Source organism: Gossypium hirsutum, chromosome A02 (genome assembly GCF_007990345.1).
Source record: "Gossypium hirsutum isolate 1008001.06 chromosome A02, Gossypium_hirsutum_v2.1, whole genome shotgun sequence".
Lineage (NCBI taxonomy): Eukaryota > Viridiplantae > Streptophyta > Magnoliopsida > Malvales > Malvaceae > Gossypium > Gossypium hirsutum.
The window spans coordinates 2320790-2339035 of NC_053425.1; the positions used below are offsets into that span (position 1 = coordinate 2320790).

General features: G+C 28.7%; 2 protein-coding genes and 1 non-coding gene across 3 annotated transcripts; 1 reads left to right on the forward strand and 2 right to left on the reverse strand.

Moving 5' to 3' along the window:
- Positions 1 to 6718: 6718 nt before the first annotated feature.
- On the forward strand, positions 6719 to 8818 carry LOC107939142 (UDP-glucuronate 4-epimerase 6). Its single transcript, XM_016872420.2, has one exon. It carries the CDS (start codon positions 7092 to 7094, stop codon positions 8451 to 8453), a length of 1362 nt encoding a protein of 453 aa, XP_016727909.1. The 5' UTR covers positions 6719 to 7091; the 3' UTR covers positions 8454 to 8818.
- A 3661-nt stretch (positions 8819 to 12479) lies between these two features.
- LOC107939126 (glycine-rich RNA-binding protein 2, mitochondrial) lies at positions 12480 to 14737 on the reverse strand. Its single transcript, XM_016872404.2, has 5 exons — positions 14591 to 14737; positions 13882 to 14015; positions 13718 to 13786; positions 12913 to 13019; positions 12480 to 12827 (listed from the first exon to the last, which is right to left on the reverse strand). The coding sequence occupies exons 2-5, from the start codon at positions 14000 to 14002 to the stop codon at positions 12693 to 12695; spliced, it is 432 nt and encodes a 143-aa protein (XP_016727893.1). The 5' UTR covers positions 14003 to 14015; positions 14591 to 14737; the 3' UTR covers positions 12480 to 12692.
- Positions 14738 to 16067: 1330 nt separating this feature from the next.
- On the reverse strand, positions 16068 to 16184 carry LOC121217043 (U5 spliceosomal RNA). Its single transcript, XR_005913251.1, has one exon. It is a non-coding gene; the product is annotated as a U5 spliceosomal RNA (small nuclear RNA).
- Between the last annotated feature and the right edge of the window lie 2062 nt (positions 16185 to 18246).

An 18246-nucleotide genomic window follows, 5' to 3' on the forward strand; every position in this document is an offset into this window, starting at 1 on the left:
GTACCCCTAGGGGCGGAATGTCATTGGAGCCACAGCGGGCCTTACCTTACAAAGTTTTTAACAATTATTATCATGCCCTTCAAAAGTTTTAACTTTTAATTAGGTCTCTCGAAACTTTTAGAAACTTTTATTAAACACTTTTTTTTTAAGTTTTAATTCGACCCTTTCAACTTTTTCAACATTTTAATTAGGCACCCAAAATTTATTGGCACGTTTCACCTTTGTGTATGTCCGAAGATAATGATTTAAGCATAGATAATTGGAGGCACATGTCCAAAACTTTTTCTCCTTGAACTTTAGTCAAAAGTTAGCTGAAAAATGTCACTATTCAATCACTCAATGGGTTAATGTGCCACATCAACAATCTGTTAAAAGAACACGAAAATTTTAATGATAGTGACTAATTTGCACAATTATTTTATTTAAAATAAAAAAATTAAGAAAATCAAAATAGGATAGCCCCTAATTTAAAATGATGATGGGTACGTGTAGTTTACCCATATATATATATATAATAATTTGAAGCAATTAATACCCATAGTTCCAAGAATCAAACAACTTAGTATGAACAAATTAACTACTATATTTCAGTAGCTTAAGTCAAAGCTAGTGTGTAGTTTAATACTCACCCATGAAAAACAAAGACCAAAAGAAAAAAGCAGCAAATTTTGGAACATTAGTTTGTAATTCACTGAGAATCTTGTTGGGGTATGATCTAACAATCTTATCCATATGAAGGAATTCAATGAAGATGGTCCATCCCCACCCACATCTCCATATTCTCTATATTTTACAGTCAAAACTCTCTATATTGTTAATTTAAGCAGCATTTCTTTATATATATATTCAATTTTGTTACACTCATAATGTGAGTGAAAGAAAATATTATATGTTTGATATTTGTATTTATAATTTATAATTGTTTTGTTTTATTTTCTATTTTTTGAATAATTTCATTGTATAGTTTGATCATATCTGTTCTTTTTGACAGGATGTCTAGAACTACTCATAGTCCATTCCTAACTCATAAATAGGAGAATAATGCATTTCAACGTACTCGAACCCACATCCTCGAGCTAAGACTCAATAATAATAGTAAATTATTATTTAAAATAAGGGATAATTTTGTAATTTCATAATTGAGTCGGTAGCCCAATTAAGGGCGACACCAATTCAACAAAGTGCTTAAATATAATATACTGGATATCTATGTTTATTAAGTCAAATGGTAAGAAGTTCGATGTCCTTTTAAGTAAAATTTTCAAAAATTAAATTTATTTTTATTTAAAAATCTAGTTTGACTCGACTCTAAATTTAATCAAAATTTAATATAATTATCGAAAATCATAGGATTCCATATTATTATAAATGAAACTTCTAAAATTTTCAAAGCTAGTTCCAACTTAAGACTTTTACAACATTACAACTTCATTGTGGTGTATTCTTATTTATTATAATTCCCCCCTTGAGCCCAAAAAACAAAACGCGTGATAATTCAATTAATGTTCAAAATCCAAATTTTGGGCACATGAATTTCAACTACTAGTACTTTAAACCACTTTTGTCAAGTTCGAAATAAAATTGGGATTAAAATCAGTGATAAAATATATTTATTAATGAATAAACGTTGATTATGATATTTTTATTTAAAAATAATTTAAAATTTATGTGATCTATTTGAATATTTAAATTGGGTTAAATTAAGAAAAAAATTAAAATTTAAGAAAATTATAGAATTAGTACAGCATTTAGTTGTTGACCCTAAATTTGTTTATAATTTAATCAAAATCATTAATCAAAGTCAGAAGAATGTGAATGGCTGTTCAAAAGTCTAAGTGAAGTACCCAGCTTGGAACGGTTGACCCTAAATCTGTTTGCAATTCACATTTGGGTGTTGGCATATCTTTCTCTATAGATTTGTTTCCATTTATAAAATTTTAAACTTCCATATATCATACAGTTAAAGTATTTCGAAGGTTTAATCACGAGAGTTAGATGAGATGGCAAGGGTTTCTCTTACCTTAATCAGTGGTCGAATGTTCGATCCTCGCCCTGAGTATTGAGCAGCTTTAAAACTCATAACCAGCATTTACTTCTTAATGGTTTTACAGAATGCGGAAAATTAGTTATTGGACTCAGCTACAAATCAATTCCGAACAAAAAGTTCCATTTATTCTTTCTAATAGTATAAAAACTACATGGATTCATTTAATAATATAGGGACTAATTTAATCGAATTCCTATAATAAAAGAACTTCTCAAATATTTAAAAAAAATGGTAAAATGTTTATTTTGGTCTCTCAAATTTTATTATTTTAATTTTTTATCTAGTCTTTTTTTAATGTAATTTTCTAATTTCTTAATGCATCAAATTATATGTATATTAAAAATGTATATATATGATATAAATTATTAAATTTATATATTTTTTATAATAAAAAAATTGCATTTATATCTTCCCATGTGACCAGGGGAGGTGACCTTAAAAAGATATGAAGAGTGGGCATTGGAGCTAGGAACCTTCTCATGCATTTCCCACTCAGCTTCTTGCACAATAGGGGATAATGACACTTTTGGTCCTGTTTTTAGTACCCGTGTCCTACGTCAACCCTTGTGTGGGTCTCTTTTACATTCATTCACTTTGGTCTTTTAGCTATTCAAATCCAACTTTTTCTTTTTTTGTTTATCTAATATATATATTTCGGTACCCGATAATTACATTAAATTTCTACTAAATTCAAAGTCGAGTTAAGACGGATCTTTATACGAGGGGCAAAGCTTCCAACATTGTTTTCTACATTTACAAAATTCAAACCCTATACTAAGGGAGATGAGAGGGGAATAGGTAGGGCCCTGACCCCGCTAAAATTAAAATATTGTTATTTTAACCCTTTTAAATTTATAAATTTATAAATTAATAATGGTAAAATTGTACTTTGACTCCAAAAAAAGTAAGATTTTAATTTAGTCCTTTAAAAAATATAAATATATTAGCTAATACAATGGTGAAATTGCATTTTAACTCATATAAAAATTTATAATTTAATTGTGATCCCTTAAAAGCTTTTTTTCTAACTTTACCGTACCCTAAACCTTACAAAGAAGCATCAAACTATTTACTACTCCACCTAACCAACGTTAATAGCTGTTGCTCTAGCAATATCAACAACCGCTACTAGCTCCTCAAGAACTTTTTCAAACATTTGCATAGTTGAGTTACTCTCTGAAGCTAATTTGGCTAGTCTATCCGCAACTTGATTTCTCTCTCTAGGAATATACTTGATCTCCCATTGCTCCATGGTTTGTAAAATCATATCGATTATTCTAACCAAGGCTAAATTTAATTCAGTCAGATAAATATCTTGAAGGGCTTTGACAATCTCTAAGTTTTCTGTATGAATGAAAACCTTCTTCCGCCCCTTTCAAAGTAAATGTTAGACCATCTAAAATTCCCCATAATTCAACATAAAAAACTAAACAAAACCCCCAAAACCAGTTATATCCAGCAATCTATTGCCCATCTATATTTTATTATTTAAGAGTTTGATTATATTCGTATCACCCATCGACTGGGTTCTAACTTAGTTCTGAAATTATTAAAAGCTCGTTATTTTTACATAGTGACAATTATTATTTTTGAAGTTATTTTATCTTTTTATAAACATATAAATAATGGAATTTATACCTTAAACTTCATAATCTTCATTATCTCAACTTTACCCGTTAAATCATAACCATATTTAATTTTTATATTAAATTCTTACATAAAATTTCTACCCACATCGTAACGATACAATAATTTAATTTATATAATATGAATATAACACTATTTTTCCCACTTTATATGAGTAAATTCCCATTTTTATTTCCAAGAAAGGGAACACTTAATTATTAAAGAGATCTTCAAACAAATTATTTAGTATTAGATCTACAACATTCATTAAGTAGTCAATTTCAAGCTAAGAAATCCAAAATATTAATTTACTAGAATTACATTGAATCTAGATCATGATTCACCCATTAAATTTAGGGTTTCCAAGTCAAAATCATGTAGTTAATATGAATATTTAATTTAGGGTTTCAAAGTCATTTATTTCCATATTTAATTTGCACATGAATTTGTTTTGCCCAAAAAATCATTTTCTTGATGAAATTAATTGGGGGGTTTGAATTTGTAATTAATCCTTTGTTGTTGTTTTTTTTCAAGTCGTTTTTTGAGTGATAAATGGAATTAATTATAGGGCTGGAAATATGGTTTTCATTTTCAACCCAATTTTAGTGTCATAATATTAACTTATTTATAAAAAAAGTAATATTATATATGTTTAATTCAATAAAAAATGGAAAAATTATGCCGCAAGTCCTTGTATTTAGATTACATTATTTAGTACCCTTGTTTGACACTTTTTTAAAATTTGATACCTTTGTTTTTTGTCCACTGATATACTTATTTTTGGCAAAAGATGTATATTTTGGTATCCATATGTAATAAGATCGACTTTTTAGTGTTTAATTCGTGCTTTAGGGTTTACTTAATGAAAGTTAATTGCTATTATTATATTTGAATTTCCATGATCTTTCTAGTAGAATAAATTCAGTTTTATTTTGTTTAATTTAATGTTTAATTTGTTAAATGTAGCATGATGTTTTGTGATTAGGATTGATTTGATAAAAATTAATTGTTAATATTATTAGTTGATTAAAAATTTTTATCATATCAACCCTAAAACCCGAAGTAAACACTAAAGATTTAATATTATTATCTTCAGGTACTAAAACGTATAATTTTTCCAAATACATGCACCATATTAAAAAAAGTATCAAACTCGCCTACCAAATAATATTTTTATCCTAGAAAGTTAAAAAAAAACTAAACTCTCTTATTTTTTCTCTAATTTAAAAATCTCATATTATCGTTAATACTGTTAATATTATTTATTAGTCAAAATTAATCATCAATACATTCATGTAATTACGTCAAAAGTAAAATCATTGTGAACTTGATAAGCAAACCTAATTGGACTAAAATTTTTAACTTTTAACTTAAAAAAATATAAGGACTAAATCACAAATTTTGACCTAAAAATAATATATTAAATAATAATACAATAATTAATCTCTTATAAATTTATAATTTAATTAAAAAAATTCAGTAAAAAAATAGGAAAGGAAATAAACAACTACTTTTTTGGAAAAAAAAATTCCCAGCTCACCAAAAATAAAAAAGGAAAGTCATGATTACGACCACCGACACGGCAAGTTTCTTGTCTTGCAGTAATAGAATCTAATTTATTTATATATTAAAAATAAAATATTTAAAATTTTTATTTAAAATTAGATTAATTTTTGAAAAAAAAAATCAGAATATGAATCGAAACCTTAAATTCTTTGTCGGTCATAAATATACATTTGAAAATTAAAAATTACCAAAAAAATAAAACAGGGTTTTATTAATTGTTGACCTAAGTTTAATACAAGTCATGAATCATGGGCCACATGGTTTTAGGTATTTTATTTAGCTTAATAAAATATTTTAAAAAATTAATCTTAATTTTTTTTAATTTTTAGTTTAATATTTATACCTAACCTTCCCCAGAAAATGCCTTCTAAATTTGATTATTTTATTTTTATTTTTATTTTTTCAGTGAATTAAATGGACTGCTCTGCCCACAAGTTTTACATATGGGTCGGTCTATTTTTTTATTTATTGGATAATGAGAAGATTAGAGTTTTTCTATTTATATAAATTTAACTAATTTAATTATTAAATATAAAATATTCATAGTCATTTCTCAATCCTTAAATAAGAGGATGATGTGATTAAGTACACTCGAACCTACATCATTTTATATTAACAATAATACTAATACCAGTTGAGCTAAGAGTCAATCGAGTAAATACCTTTTTATTATTTCAACACTAAAATAAATATAAAAATCAAATCGAGTCAAATTTAATTCGAATTTAACTACAATTTTCGATTTTCATTATTACAACAACTAATTTAATTTTAGTTACATCAATCAATTTTTACGGTCCATCTAGAAGTAACAAGAAGTCTAGTAGTTGTTACATTTATTTATGGTGAAAATTAGATTTGGTAATTAAAAATGGAACAATAATAATAATAAAATCTATGGGAAATTAGTCTAAAAATGGCAACACGTGTGGATCACATGGGGAGAAAATGGGGGTTTCCTCAAAACAACATAGCTGGCAATTGCAAATATCCCAATCTCTCTTTTACTCCCCATTTTCATCATAAGTATGATAAGTTGATGCATTGATTTTTCTTACATATCATAATTATTATTGAAAATCAAATACCCATTTTTATCTTCCAATTTATTGCTCACTTTCCAATTGCAATTTAATCCCCACAAATCATAATGCATATTAATGTCTCTAATTAAATTTGGTATAATATGATTTTTATCGATTCAGTTGTAAAATTACATAAAAACTAAATCGTAAAATAAATAATACTTTTTTAAACCCGTATCGATTAAGTGTTAGATAAATAATATAATACTAATTGAGTTTTAATTCGATTGGTATAAGTATTGTTGCCAATACAGAAAGCGCATTATATACTTCCATTTTCACTCATTTCACTTTTAAATGAAGAATACTGTGCTCGAACAAAAATAATTATAAACCCTAAGTAAAAATTATAAAACAAATATAAATAATACTGAAAAAACCCAAAATCGAAACTTAAATAATAATCGAATTTTCTTATCATCCGACTCAACAAATATAGTATATGATTATATCATATATTCTAACATATTATAATAGTTAAGGCAAAGCTAGTTAAAGAAGAACCCAAAAACAGAAAGTGGTTTCCAACCAATACCAACCCCCTTTCCTTTGCTCTAATTTCTCTTTTATTTTATTTTTATTTTATTTTCATTTTCCCCTTCTCTCTCTCTCTTTATAATCTACCCCTCTACACCCTTCACAACTTCAGGGCTCATCCTCAAAAGAAAAAAAAAAAGGGAAAAGAAAATCAAAGTTATTTTTCTTTCAATTGAGCCCTTCATTTTTCTCTCATTTTCTTTCTTCCCAAACAACAAAGTTTAAAGAAAATGCCAACAGATACAAGCAAACCCATGAAATTAGAACGATACAATAGCTATATTCGTAAAGTCCATAGCACGAAGCTGTTGAATGCTTCATCTAAATTTCTATTTCGTGTTACCCTTCTTATTGCTTTAGTTTTGATCTTGTTTTTCACCATTAACTACCCTCCACTTTCGGATAATACCCACAGTGCACCTCACCATCACCACCGTCATAGCTTTCTTTCAACTTCACTTTTCTCCGGTTCTTCCCTCGTTGGTGGTGCGGCGTGGGAGAAACAAGTCCGTCACTCTTCTACTCCACGTAGAGTTAATGGGTTTTCCGTTTTGGTCACCGGCGCCGCTGGGTTCATCGGTTCTCACTGTTCACTTGCTTTGAAAAAACGCGGCGATGGGGTTTTGGGATTGGATAATTTTAACGATTATTACGATCCTTCGTTGAAAAGGGCGAGGCAGAATCTGTTAAGCAAGCACCAAATTTTCATCGTCGAAGGGGATTTGAACGACGGCCCGTTGTTGACGAAGCTGTTCGACGTCGTGCCGTTCACTCATGTGCTTCACTTAGCGGCACAGGCCGGTGTACGGTACGCCATGCAAAACCCACAGTCGTACGTTAAGTCGAACATTGCTGGGTTTGTGAACTTACTTGAAGTAGCCAAAGCGGTGAATCCACAACCGGCGATCGTTTGGGCTTCGTCGAGCTCCGTTTATGGACTCAACACTGAAAACCCATTCTCCGAACATGATAGAACTGACCGTCCGGCGAGTCTTTACGCCGCAACGAAAAAAGCCGGTGAGGAAATCGCTCACACTTATAACCATATATACGGCCTTTCCCTCACCGGACTTAGATTTTTCACCGTTTATGGTCCATGGGGAAGACCCGATATGGCTTACTTCTTTTTCACTAAAGATATTCTTCAAGGGAAACCCATTGATATCTACAGAACCCAAGATCAAAAAGCGGTGGCGCGTGACTTCACTTACATCGACGACGTTGTGAAAGGTTGTTTAGGAGCGTTAGACACGGCGGAAAAAAGCACCGGTAGCGGCGGAAAAAAGAAAGGACCGGCTCAATTAAGGGTTTACAACTTGGGAAATACTTCCCCTGTTCCCGTCGGCCGATTAGTCTCGATTTTAGAAGGATTGCTCAACACAAAAGCCAAGAAACATGTGATTTCGTTGCCCAGAAATGGTGATGTCCCCTACACACATGCCAATGTCACGTTAGCTTACAAGGATTTTGGGTATAAACCCACCACGGATTTAGCTGCTGGGTTGAGAAAATTCGTGAAATGGTACGTGAGTTACTTTGGGATTGAATCGAAACGCTCAAAAGAAACCCAACATTTCGATGAATCCAGTTAAGAACAAGCTTTCATATTTTCATTTCCATGGCTGCTGCCCGGTCCTTTTTAATTTTTCCTTGTTATTTAATGGTTATATTGATGTAAAAAAGAAAAACCAAAAAAAGGAAAGGGATCAAAATTGTTGCAATTGTCGTTCATGTAGAATATATAATTATAGATTTTTATATATAGATTTTGACGAAATATGTAGGAAATGTGAAGAAAAAAAAAAGGGGGACAAAATTATGAAAGGGAGAGAGAAAAGGTTGTAGATCTATCGAGATGAGGTGTAATAATTTGGTGGGGTCTGCTTAAGAAAAGGGGCAGGTCTTGACCGTTGATTTTTCATATGAAAAGAAAAGAATGAATTTGTGATTGAACAAACAATGATGACACTAAGATTCTTTGTTTTTTATGCATTTCTGTATTTATTTTGAGTTTTATATATAAGTCAAGATTTTAAGTTTTTTGGGTTATGAGTGTTCTTTTTGTTTTTCGTATTAGTCGATGGAGTCTTAATTTGATTGATATTGTTATCGATGTAGCGGGACATAGTTTGAGTGTGTTGAAGTGCTTATTTAAGGGTTAAAAAGTGATTATAGTAGACATTAAATTAGTAATGATAAGCTCAAATTTTAGAGATCATAATATTATTAAGAAAAACAATTATAGTTTTAAGCATAGACCGTAAAGTAAACATAAAAAATACTCCAAAAAATTTTAATAAAAAGTAAGAGTCGATTGAATTGCTTGAACTAGAGGGATTTGGACTCAAACGGAAGTAAACTAGTCTAGTCTTTCACGGAGTAATGATACTCAATGAAGCGTAACAAAAACCAAACCCCGCACAAAATGGAGGGTTTATGTGATCTTTATATTCTTCGGTGTTTAGATATTCTTTTATTTAATAATATAGTTCAAACTGTTCGATGAATTTTAAATTTATTTATTTTTAAAAGGGAAAAGTAAGGCGAGATCTTATTTTTTAATCTTATATATTTATTTTTTAAAAATTATAATAATATTATAATACATTATGCAATAAACCCTAAAATAATCATGTGGGATATTTCTTTTATGTTTATATGTCGAAATCTACATCAAAAGTATTAGAAATAACTAATCAATACCAAACATCACAATACGAGAGTACATATTATAGATGCATCCAACACTCATAAAAGATATTCAAGTTTTAAATTTTAAGATAAGTTAACATCGGATTAAGAATAGAGTATACTTAGAGGCAAAGCTAGAACAATTTTTTAGGGGGGCTAGAGGAAATTTTAATTTTTTATAGTCTATATATTTATAATTTTTAAAGGATTAAATTAAATTTTTATAATTTTAGACGGCTAAAGTATAATTTAATCTTTACTAATTTAAATTTTTTTAAAAATCTTAAAAGTTTAAATATTAATTTTTACGGGCAGGCCTGTCAACCCCTTAACTTCGCCACTGAGTATACTAACAATAAATCGACAGTAAATTTGACAATGTTTAATCCAATTAGATCCAATTTCTAAAGATTTCATATTTGGATTAAATACATGAAAAGATATTCAGCCCCAAAAGGAAGAAAAGTTGAAGGATGATAAAGTTGATTTAATTAATTAATTAAATTTTCCAAAAGACAATAATTGGGTGAACTTTCCAGGGTAGAAGACTTGGTAACCAAGCTTTTTTTCTTTTCTTAAATAATTAATTTTAATTAATTAATAGACAACGAAAAGACCCCCGCTGTCTTTTTTTTTTGTTTTTTTTTTGTCTGGTATTATTATTGATCCTCTATTTTGGAGACTCACCGCCGACCTTAGATTTTGGCAACCATGCTTTTGATCGTGTTAGGGAAGCGTAAATTGGTATAAAGTCACACATCTCGTGTTATTATTTAATTATTCTATTAATTATGTTAGTTTTTAATAATATAAAATAATTAATTTTTTAATAAAAAAGAGTAATTTATTTTTAATTTAACGTATAAAAACTAATTTACTCATTTTTTAAATAGAAATAACCTCTATAATACTTTTACTAAAACTTAAAACATTCTCGAAGATAAATGTAATAGAATCGAGTTAAATTCAAATAGTAATAAGTTTAAATCGAAATTAACTCATCGATATTTGACACAAGCTCGATTAAATCGGTTTATAAATTTTTAGCATCGAAATTCGACCAAATAATAATAGATTTTAATAGGTGTAAATGAAAACATATCATCAATCACATGCTTGGATTTAATTAAAATTTTAACAAATCAGAAAAAATCCAAATTTTATAAAACCACACAATTATTTTAAGATCTAAATTTATTATTATCTTAATTCAATAATATAAATTTGCTCTCAATTATTATTAATAGTGAATTATCAACCAAACGGTTTAATCACGTGTATCTCATGTATTTAAGAACAAAAATAATGAAAATTAATAATAATAATAATAATTCACAGCACAATTTATGTAGATTTCTTTCTTTCTTTCTTTCTTTTGAGGGACCATAAATTAAAGTTGAAGCAACCTTTAAGGACTTCACAAACATGAGTTGTTTTAAAGCAAAAAAACAGAACATGTTTTGTTGTGTTAAACCCCATAGTATTGCTTGTAATTTACTTTTGTTTTATTAATTAATTAATTCATTTATTCCATTAATTAGTTGTAAAGTTGAATCTGTGACAGTAAAATACATTATATTCAAAGATTTGGGTTTGAATGTTGAAAATGAATATATATTGAGAATCAAATTTACAATTTTATTTTGTTTTCGGCTTATGATATTTAAAATATAAAGATTACATTGGAAAAATAGTACTACTCACGATCAAGCACCTTGAACACTCTTCCTAATCGAGGACAAAACCTTGAATATATGAACATGAAATCTGAATGATACTTTCCATTAATAGAACCGATACCATACAAGGATTCATTTTATTATAAGAAAATAAAAGATTATTGAATTAAATTAGTTTCTCTATTATTAAATAGAGCAATTTAATTATTATACTAATAAGTAAGTTCATTTACAGTATAAAAGTATCTCGAATTTTCTTTTTAATTGTATTTGAATTATAAATAAAATATTTTATTTACAAAATTATAAAAACTTTAAAAATATCATTTACAAAATTAAATAATGTTTGATAGTAATATTATTTTTTACGCATGTATTAAATAGTAAATTTCCATTTATTTTGAATATTCTCTTTTTTTACAAGAGTTAATCGTGCATTTTTTTAAAATTTCAAATTTATATTTGTATTAATTATTCTTTACCTTATGTCAAACCATTTGTAATACAGACATAATAAATAAGCTTTTTCTTCTTGTTATTACACTTGTAAGACATAAATTTTAATTCTATTTCAATTTGACATTATTTGATTTCATTTAATAATAAAAAAGTTAATTTGATCAACTCCCTAAAATAAAGGGACCTTTAAAGTACATTCACCAAAAATAAAGCTTAGATAATTTAGTTATAATTTGAAGACAAATTATATATAACTATATTTACAAACGTATGAGCCCTGAAACGTTGGAAAAAAACACTGAACATCCATTGTAAAAAGGGCATTCCCCATAGTTTGGTCGAATACTCATTAGCACTTTCGTGAGCACGAGCACGAGCTTGAGTCGTGTGCTCATGCACACATCACACCATCCGAATACGGGACAGTTAACCCTATTTTTATGTGTATATATATACTAGAACATGCATTGCCAATAACTCTGGGAATGTGAAATACGTAGTAGAACATGTACTTCTTCACATTTGGCAAGAAAAGAATCTCCCTTGGATCAATAAAAGGGTAAGTTGATTCGACTTGAAATTCGAAGCTCGAAAATCAAGATCAATAGGGTATGAATCTCAACAAATGAAAGAGATAAAAACTCACTAAAAACTAGGCTGTGACCTGTGATCTTACCTCTAGTGGTGTCTGCATTTACCTTATAATGAAAGCAAACGCGATGAAATTCCCCTGCAACGAAAGTAAAGATACAAGCAATGAAGAGCATGTTAGAATCGAACCAAGCAATGTTGAAACTCGAAAAGCAAAGCTTACCTTTGCCAAACATAGATAATGTGTTGGGTAAAAACATACAAACAATGGGCAAAATTAAACCTTATAAAATAAATTATAAAGTAGTTGCATAAGTTCAGCAAATCCTTGAAACCAAATGAACACATTCTCAAAACTAAATGCCTATTAGCTATGGAGGCATGTCCGCGGACAGATGATGGTATGGGCGCCTAGAAGCTTGAATCGTCTCTGGATCCACCTCCAAAACCTCTACTGCCACCAAAACCACCATTGTTGCCAAATGAACGAGGGCCGCTAGGTCTTTCATTGGCATAACTTACTCGAATATTTCTCCCTTGGAGTTCCTGAAATTTTCAATACAAAACAGTCAATCTGTAGTTCAAAAGAAACATGTTCTGCATTTAAGTAATTGTTTGTTTTCTTCCTCACTTGTCCATCCATGGCTGACAAGGCATTGCTGGCAGATTCATCGTCAGCGAAGTTAACAAAACCAAAGCCCCTGGACCTCCCAGTGTCTCTATCGGTGATAACCCGAGCTGATAATTGTAAAATACAGAATGAGAACAAGAATAGACACCACCCTCAATACCATAAAAATTGTAATGAATTATCATCATTTAAAATAGATGGGTAAAAGTACCGTGGAGGACCCTGTATTAAGAGTCAGGTTGCATTTTGCCCCCTTTAACAAAAATTGAGCATATTAGTCCCTATACATTGGATCAAAGAGCAAATTAATCATTTATGTTAAAAATTTCGTCAACTTGTACTGTTAAAAACTAGCGTGACTAACAGAATGACCAGATTGACATGTGATGTGCCATGTATACCTCATATTGAGGTACAAGAACCACTAGAATTGAATGAAATTTTTAATAGAAACACAATTTGCTCTTTGATCTAAGATACAGAGATAGACTAATTTGCCCTTTTTTTAGTAAAGGAGGCAAAATGTAATCTGACTCTTGGTATAAGGGCCTTCATGATACTTTTACCAAACAAGATGCAAGCAACAATTCTTCCTACACATCAAACAAAGTTCAATGACCAAAAATAGTTATATTTTCTATTAAAGTAAAATGAAAGACACTCACTTGCACTCATCATTATTCAACTTCTATGAAAAATCTTGAAGAAAGATAGAGATAAATTATGCAACAAATTACAAAAATATAGTATACAATGCTTCACAAAAATGCTTAATAGTGCCATACGAATTACCAATGCAACTCACCTTCAGTAACATCACCAAATCCAGAAAATGCTTCCTTGAGACTTTGGTCATCGGTTCCATATGAAAGACCTAAGAACCACAGAACCACAGATTCAATTCAAGTCAAATACACATTACATGATAAACATATAATTTCTGACCACCAATCGAACATGTCTAAATACCTCCAATGAAAAGCTTCTTGGTCGATGTCGACATGCAACGAAGTGTGTTAAGCATTGAAGATATCATTGGGGTTTGCCCATTTTGCCTCAAAAGGCTTCCAAGTTTGCTAGAGAATGCCATTATAATGCTTTCACTGTATCATTTTTTTTGCAGCAACAATATCAAGCCAAAGGAACAAAATCAAAACAGCATGCTAGATCAAAGCTAGATAATTTAATTAATAACCAAAACAAAACACACAAAAAAGAACTACATAATGATATGAAGCTTCAAAAGTCCCTAAAAATAAATCCTATTATACTATAAATAAAAGGGTTTATGATCCCATTAAAAAACTTTAACTTCTCATAACATCACTGTTAAAAACAGGGTGAAATTTTCCAGCTTTCTTCAATCATTCCTCTCATATGAAAGCATTTACACCTCATTTAAAAAAAAATTAACATGCTTCATACATCATATGAACAAGAACAATATCATATATAAGAAATTTTCCTTGAAGTCACAGAACAAAGAAACATGCAACATAAACATAAATGAAAACATAAATAAAATCAACAGAGCAAGATAAATTAACTAAAAAGGCTGAAACATCAAAACAAATCAGAACCATAAACCCAGAATGAAATCATCATCTTAAGGAAAATTTAGTAAACGGTAAGTATAATTAGACCCATATCACAAAAAAAAAAAAGCAATGATCTTTACCTTGAAGGGGAAGAATAACAAGGAAAATTATGAGAGAGACCAGAGATTTAAGGAAGCGGCTAGGGGTTTTGAAACAAACGAGAGAGCAAGCAAGCAGCTAGGGTTTAAGAGTTAGACCCTCATGAAATATCCTATTATGCTATTTTAAAGTCGGGCTCGGTTTTGGTAAATAATGGGTAAATTAGTCCAAATGTCACTAAACTATTATTAAGTTTATGTTATGATCACTGAACTTCAAAAAATTATAAAATCGTCACTGAAGTATCAAAATATTTTCATGTAAGTTATTAAGTTGTAGACATCTTTATTGTATGACTTTTTTTTTTTGCATTGTACCAATTGAAAGTTCTTCTTCCCCTTCACTTCTATAATTTATTTTTTTTATGAAACAACTTTCTTCTATGATGTTTTACACTTACTGTCACATCAACTTAGATTTAAGACATGTTATTCTATTTGTCGATGGCTATTGACTCACAGTACCGATCATCAAATCCTAGCTTAGAGCTTGCTAGGTGAACTTTTTTTTAAATTTAACAGCATCGTGACTCAAATCAAAACCTTTAAATAGTTTATTGACCATTTTGTAACTTTTTAAAATTCAGTGACTGAAACATAAACTTATTAATAGTTTAGTGACATTGGATAGAATTTACCTAAAAAAATATTACAACTTTTCCAAATATTATAAGATAAACTACAAAAATAATCACTTATATTTAGTTAACTTTTATGTTTTTGTCTAATTATTGCAACTTGGTCACTAACGTTATTGATTTTTGATCATTATGTCATTACACAACATTAATCACACGTCTTCCATATTATTGCCAGGTAATTTAAATATTTTTATGTTTATATGAATTTAAACCAATGCCGATTCATTTAAAATTGATTATCTTTATTTCATCCTTCACTTCTATAAAATATTTTTAATGAAAACAATGAAATAACTTCTTTATTATTTTTTAGCTTCCGCATATTTTTATTCTCTAAAAAAAATCAAAATTTTCAACAAAAATATATTTTCTTCAATATTTTCCATTTTCTAAAACCAAACAAAGTCTAGGTAAATCAAATGATAGCAAATATATATATATGTATATATATAAATCCCTTTACTTTCACTTTGTTTAAAAGAAGAATGCTAGCCAAAGTCCAAACAAGAGAAAAGAGGTTGCTTTCTCTTACTCGTTATTTTTCTTGTTTTTGGTTAATTATAAAAATGTATGGAAAAACAAAAGGATGATTATAATACTACCACAAATGACATAATGTAATTATATCAGAATACTGAGTTAAAACTTAAATGCTTAAAAAAATATATATATAATACTTTATATTTTCATTTTAGTAATATTATTCTTACTACAGCTAAGAACTTACTGAAAATTGTACACTCAACTTTCCGAAAGCTATCAAATAGCAGTTAGAAGCCTTTTAAACTTGAAAATATTTTAGAACTAGACTTGTTAGGACTCATCGAGATAGACGAGCCCTCCAAAAACTGGCGTATGCCGCTTAGAACGGCGAGCACACGGTATTCTTTAGTAAAAGGCGAAAGAATAGTTCGCTCTGTGTTCACCGCACGGCTCCGTAACTTTACTCTATCGATTCGCGTTAGTTTATATAGCTGAAGTTGGAGTGTTGGCCTATGTTTGTCATCGATGTGGGATACAGCTGCAATAAAGTACCATTTTATCTTTATTTCTCAGGACTTAAAATCGAAAAGGGACCACGAGTAAAATTTTCTATTTAATTATTATATATTATCAGTATAAATAAATTATTTGAATAAAATATTTATAAATATTTAACTCAAAATCATTTAGTCTAGCTCATAATATTTTTTATTTTTTTCAAAATTTTTTATTTAATATTTGTATAATTTTTTAAAATTTTTATAGCACTTATATTTAATTAATTTAATTATTATATTTTATATTCTATTCATGTAATTTATATTTATAAAATTAGGAATTAATTTAAAATATTTAATTATTTGTTTGATGTAAAAAAACACATTAGAACTGTATATAATAAAAAACATGATGTTATTGAGTGTTTGATCATTTGTAGAGGGAACAATTGTTGGGTTCCAAAGATATCGGAGGATTTTGGGTTTTGCCCATCTTGGCATAAGGTAAACGCCTATGCAAAGGCCCCCATTGGGCCCTTATGGCCCCTTTGGCAATTATATCAATAATTATTGTATAAAAATATATAATTAAGGGTGAATTGATTGTATTTCAATTTCTCAACTGAAAAAATATATATTTCAACACGTGTAAATTAGTTTTCTGTTAAATGATAATACGGTACGTTAAATTCACGATGAAAATTATTTTTTATGGGTAAATTATAAAAATAGTTTCAATTATATTTTTTAATTTTGTTATTAAAATTTTTGAAATTAAATATTTTAATTATTAATGTGGCCTTTTTTTATTGATTTAGCAATAAAATTAGCCCTCTAATGTTTACACATTCTATTAATTCGATTCTAAATATAAAAAAAATTAACTAATTTAGCTGTTAATGTTTTCAAAATTTATTATTTTAGTTCTAATTTTAAAAAATTCTATAAATTTAGCCTCGGCATTTACAAACTCTTTCAATTAGTTCTAACTCTAAAAAATTTAAAAAATCATTTTAGTCTTTTTTACAACACATCGACTAACTCAAGTTAGATATTAAAATGAGAAAAAAGAGAAATATCTTTCAAGTCACTTGCAACAATTCCTTTTATTGCAATTTAGACTTCACGCTGAACCAAACCAATTGATTTGGAACCTATCTAGAATAATTGATTACATTACAATCCAAACAAATAATATTATTTTTATTTTTATATTTTATCCTAACTTTTTAAAGTTCTTTTTAGGGTAAACTACAAAAATAGTCACTTTTGTTTGCCTCAAGTTACATTTTAGTCACTTATGTTATTATTTTATTATGAAGTGATCACTCTTCCGTTAAGTTCCGTTATCTCTCTAACGGTAATCCTACGTGACAGTCTAACTAGATTTTATAGTCAATGAAAGTTGGTAATATTGTAAAGTTGTTTTTAATACTTGGTTTTATAACAAGCAAACACTCGGAACAAGAAAGTCCAAAATTCACTCTCAATGTTTGCATATTTTTGCATGTAAGTCCTTATAAAATTTACATTTGTAACCCGGAGGACATATGAGTATATCTGTTAATACATACTTCATCCGGCTAAATTATCTGTTAATAATAAATCCAATGCATAATTTAGCCGGATGAAGTATGTATTAGCAGATGAACTTAAAATCTAGTTTGACTGCCACATATGATTACGTTAAGGAGATAATGGAACTTAACGGAAGAGTGATCACTTCGTAACAAAATAATAACATAAGAGACTAAAACGTAATATTTCAAACATAAATGACTAAAATGTAACTTGAGGCAAACAAAAGTGACTATTTTTATAGTTTACCCTTCTTTTTATACGATATTTAATTAGCTACTAACATGAAGCGAAAAGATAGGCTTAAATTAGTATTCTTGTTTGGCAGTGTCCAATATAATTTTGTTGTCATTCTTACAATTTCGGTAATCAAATTTAACTCCTAAAAATTATTTTAAATGAAATAAATACACAATGAGATTAAAAAAAAAAAGACAAA